At 41.2% G+C, this 2650-nt stretch overlaps 1 protein-coding gene across 2 annotated transcripts in view; it reads left to right on the forward strand.

Annotated features, from left to right (window-relative positions):
* ccn1l2 (cellular communication network factor 1, like 2) overlaps positions 1-2650 on the forward strand; it is a 22600-nt gene that overhangs the window by 3157 nt on the left and 16793 nt on the right. For both annotated transcript variants that reach the window (XR_004332038.1, XM_032516114.1), the window contains one exon: positions 266-468. Coding sequence is in view for 1 of the 2 variants with exons in the window: in XM_032516114.1 (XP_032372005.1) it covers positions 266-468 (203 nt within the window). In the remaining variant the exon portion in view is untranslated. The remainder of the gene's footprint in view (positions 1-265; positions 469-2650) is intronic.

The raw sequence follows: 2650 nt of genomic DNA on the forward strand, positions 1-2650 counted from the left end.
ACACCTATGAATTAATGAAGACACTAAGTACACTAAGTACAACCCTTTTGATCCATGTGCCTGGCTCACAGACCCTTTTTTCTGACAAACTAGCAGGAATGAATTTTGATTATTAAAATGTGTAACATTGTTGTTTAAATTTAATGTTTGGGACCCAGATGTGGAAAACAATCAACTGACTGACACCTCTATACCCAGGGTCTTCCCTGAGGGTATTCATTGTTTGATTGTAACTTATTGTCTTTGTTTTTTGGCTTTCCCACAGAAATGGTGTCCTTCCCCATGTCTGAGGTTTTACTCAAATCCAGCTGTCTCCCACAAATCACAGAGTGGACCGACTGTTCCACCCCATGTGGGATGGGTATTTCAAGTCGAGTGACCAATAACAACCCAGACTGTCGGCTGGTCAGAGAAACCAGACTGTGCCAGATCCGTCAATGTGAGCTGCAGCTCCTTGCAGCTAGCAAGGTACGCTAAAAAACCACAGACTTTAGTCCAATACTTGTAGTGAGCAGGTTTTGAGATGATTATGCTATAATTGTGACTAAAATGACTAATGTGAAAAAAAATCTTTGAAATTGGTCCAGTTTTGAGCGAGGACACTACAACCGGCAGCTGCAAACTGGGCTGCAATGTAACTCTATTGGGCAAATGTACATCGACAATGTCCATCCACTAAAAGTGCTGTTGTTATTATAAGTGTCTGACAACATTATAGGGAGATGGTGTAATCTTGTTCTGAAATCTTGCAAGGTGACTTGTTGGATGTATAGCGTGGAACACAAGTTGGGAGAGAGGAGTTCCGGGGAATTTGTTGTTTTAGACTACAGACAGCGCATCTTTGTGTTATCTAAAAGATTTTCAATTGCACATTTCCGAATTGTGCCAACAAAATGGCTAGCTACACTTTCAGCTTTCATAGACGTTACCTTCGGATACTGAAAGGCTGAAATTGAGGCTAGTTGCGCTACAGCTACAAATTGAGCCTAACAACAGAGTTTCCTCTAGAAAAAAAATGGTGCTGGTCATGTGACCTGTAAGGTTTAATTTTACCAGTCAAATGGGAAAAAGGTTCCGCTCAAATATTTTCCGTGTTTGAAAGCAATTGATAGGCAGGCCATACTGTACATAAAGAATAACATAATCAAGGGATGTAATTTCTTACTAATCTTATTGAAAGGAAGTCTACTTGCTAAAGGCCGAGCGGTCACAAAAATGTAATCAATGCACATAATTAAGCCGAGCTGAATTAAAATAGGCCTACGTTCCATTTGCTAGGCTGAGGAAATGAAACAATTCAGACCACAGCACAAACAAACTAGCTCATAAAATTATCAAGTGCCTTGAAACAAGTGTCTTTCCACAACTCGCAATGCACATAAGCCTTTGCCTTCCCCAAAGTGACTTTGCTGGCACACTGGAGACAGGTTTTACACATGCTGCCTTTGACCAGTTCGACCCACTCTGGATAGATTTTACCGTAATTCTAATAAGTAGGCCTACCTCGCAGGCTGTTGAGAAAGTCAAGCCTCCGTAACGGCGGAGAGCTGTCAAAATATGGCATTTTGAGGTGCATCTGTGGCGTTAACGTTAATGACACGGGCTGTAGCTGGTGCCGACTCGTCCTCGCTGGCAATTTCTTGGCTTGAAATATGTTAGACCAGCCGCTACTTGGTGTTAGGAAGTAATTCACAATATTTTGCCATTTGTTGTAAATCTACGCTAGTCTTCTTCTAATCAGAGCAAGAATGCAACATGTAATTTTTACTTTATTGCATGTGCTATAATCTACAATCATTTCTAAATGAAAAAATATGTTTGTTCATTGTTTTCATAGAATGAAATATATGAAAATCACTGTAGCCTAATTAATAACATAATTCATATTGTGATGTGTGGTCATTGTGATCGGAGAATGATCCTCAACAACAAAAACTCAGCCTCACACTGGCACTTGAAATCAGCATCAGTGCGCCCCCAGTGGACGTCGTACTACACCGATGTAAGCGTTGAAAGCGAGTAGGGAAAATATGGTGGAGAGACTTATTCTGTCAGTGTCTGAATGTCCAGTTCTCTATGGCCTCTCAGCTGAGGGCTATAGAGATATAAACAGAGTCTGCGAATCTCATTAGGAAATGATTGACTTCCGGTTGTTTTGCAGCCTTATCTACTGTGCCAATGTGAAAGAATCATAACACAGGTGCATTCACTGCACCTTGCAGGCCATCGGGTCTGCGGTGATAAGTTTGACCGGGGATGACCACTGCCAGCCAAAGAAAAAAAACTCCTATTCCAAAACACAAGTAAAATGCAGTTCAACAAGTGGAGAGCTGCAGACAGAGCGGATGTAAGCTAACGCTATTAGCTAAAGATACTGTGTTGACCTGGCATTAAGTTACACACGCAACCATGGCAGGATGACAGCAACTTTTCCATTCCTCCATGATGTAGTCAGAAAACCAACCAAAAACAGCACTTTTAGTGGATGCACATTTAGCTCTACAGGGTGACATTGCAGCCTGGTCCAACAACTGCTGGTTACAGAATGCGTGCTCAATATTGCTGGACCAATTTCAAAAGTTTCTGTTCATATTAGTCACTCAAATCTTAGACTTAGGCCTTTTTTTTGTTCAGTGTTACACTTACTACA

The sequence above is a fragment of the Etheostoma spectabile genome, chromosome 5 (assembly GCF_008692095.1).
Source record: "Etheostoma spectabile isolate EspeVRDwgs_2016 chromosome 5, UIUC_Espe_1.0, whole genome shotgun sequence".
Taxonomy (NCBI): domain Eukaryota; kingdom Metazoa; phylum Chordata; class Actinopteri; order Perciformes; family Percidae; genus Etheostoma; species Etheostoma spectabile.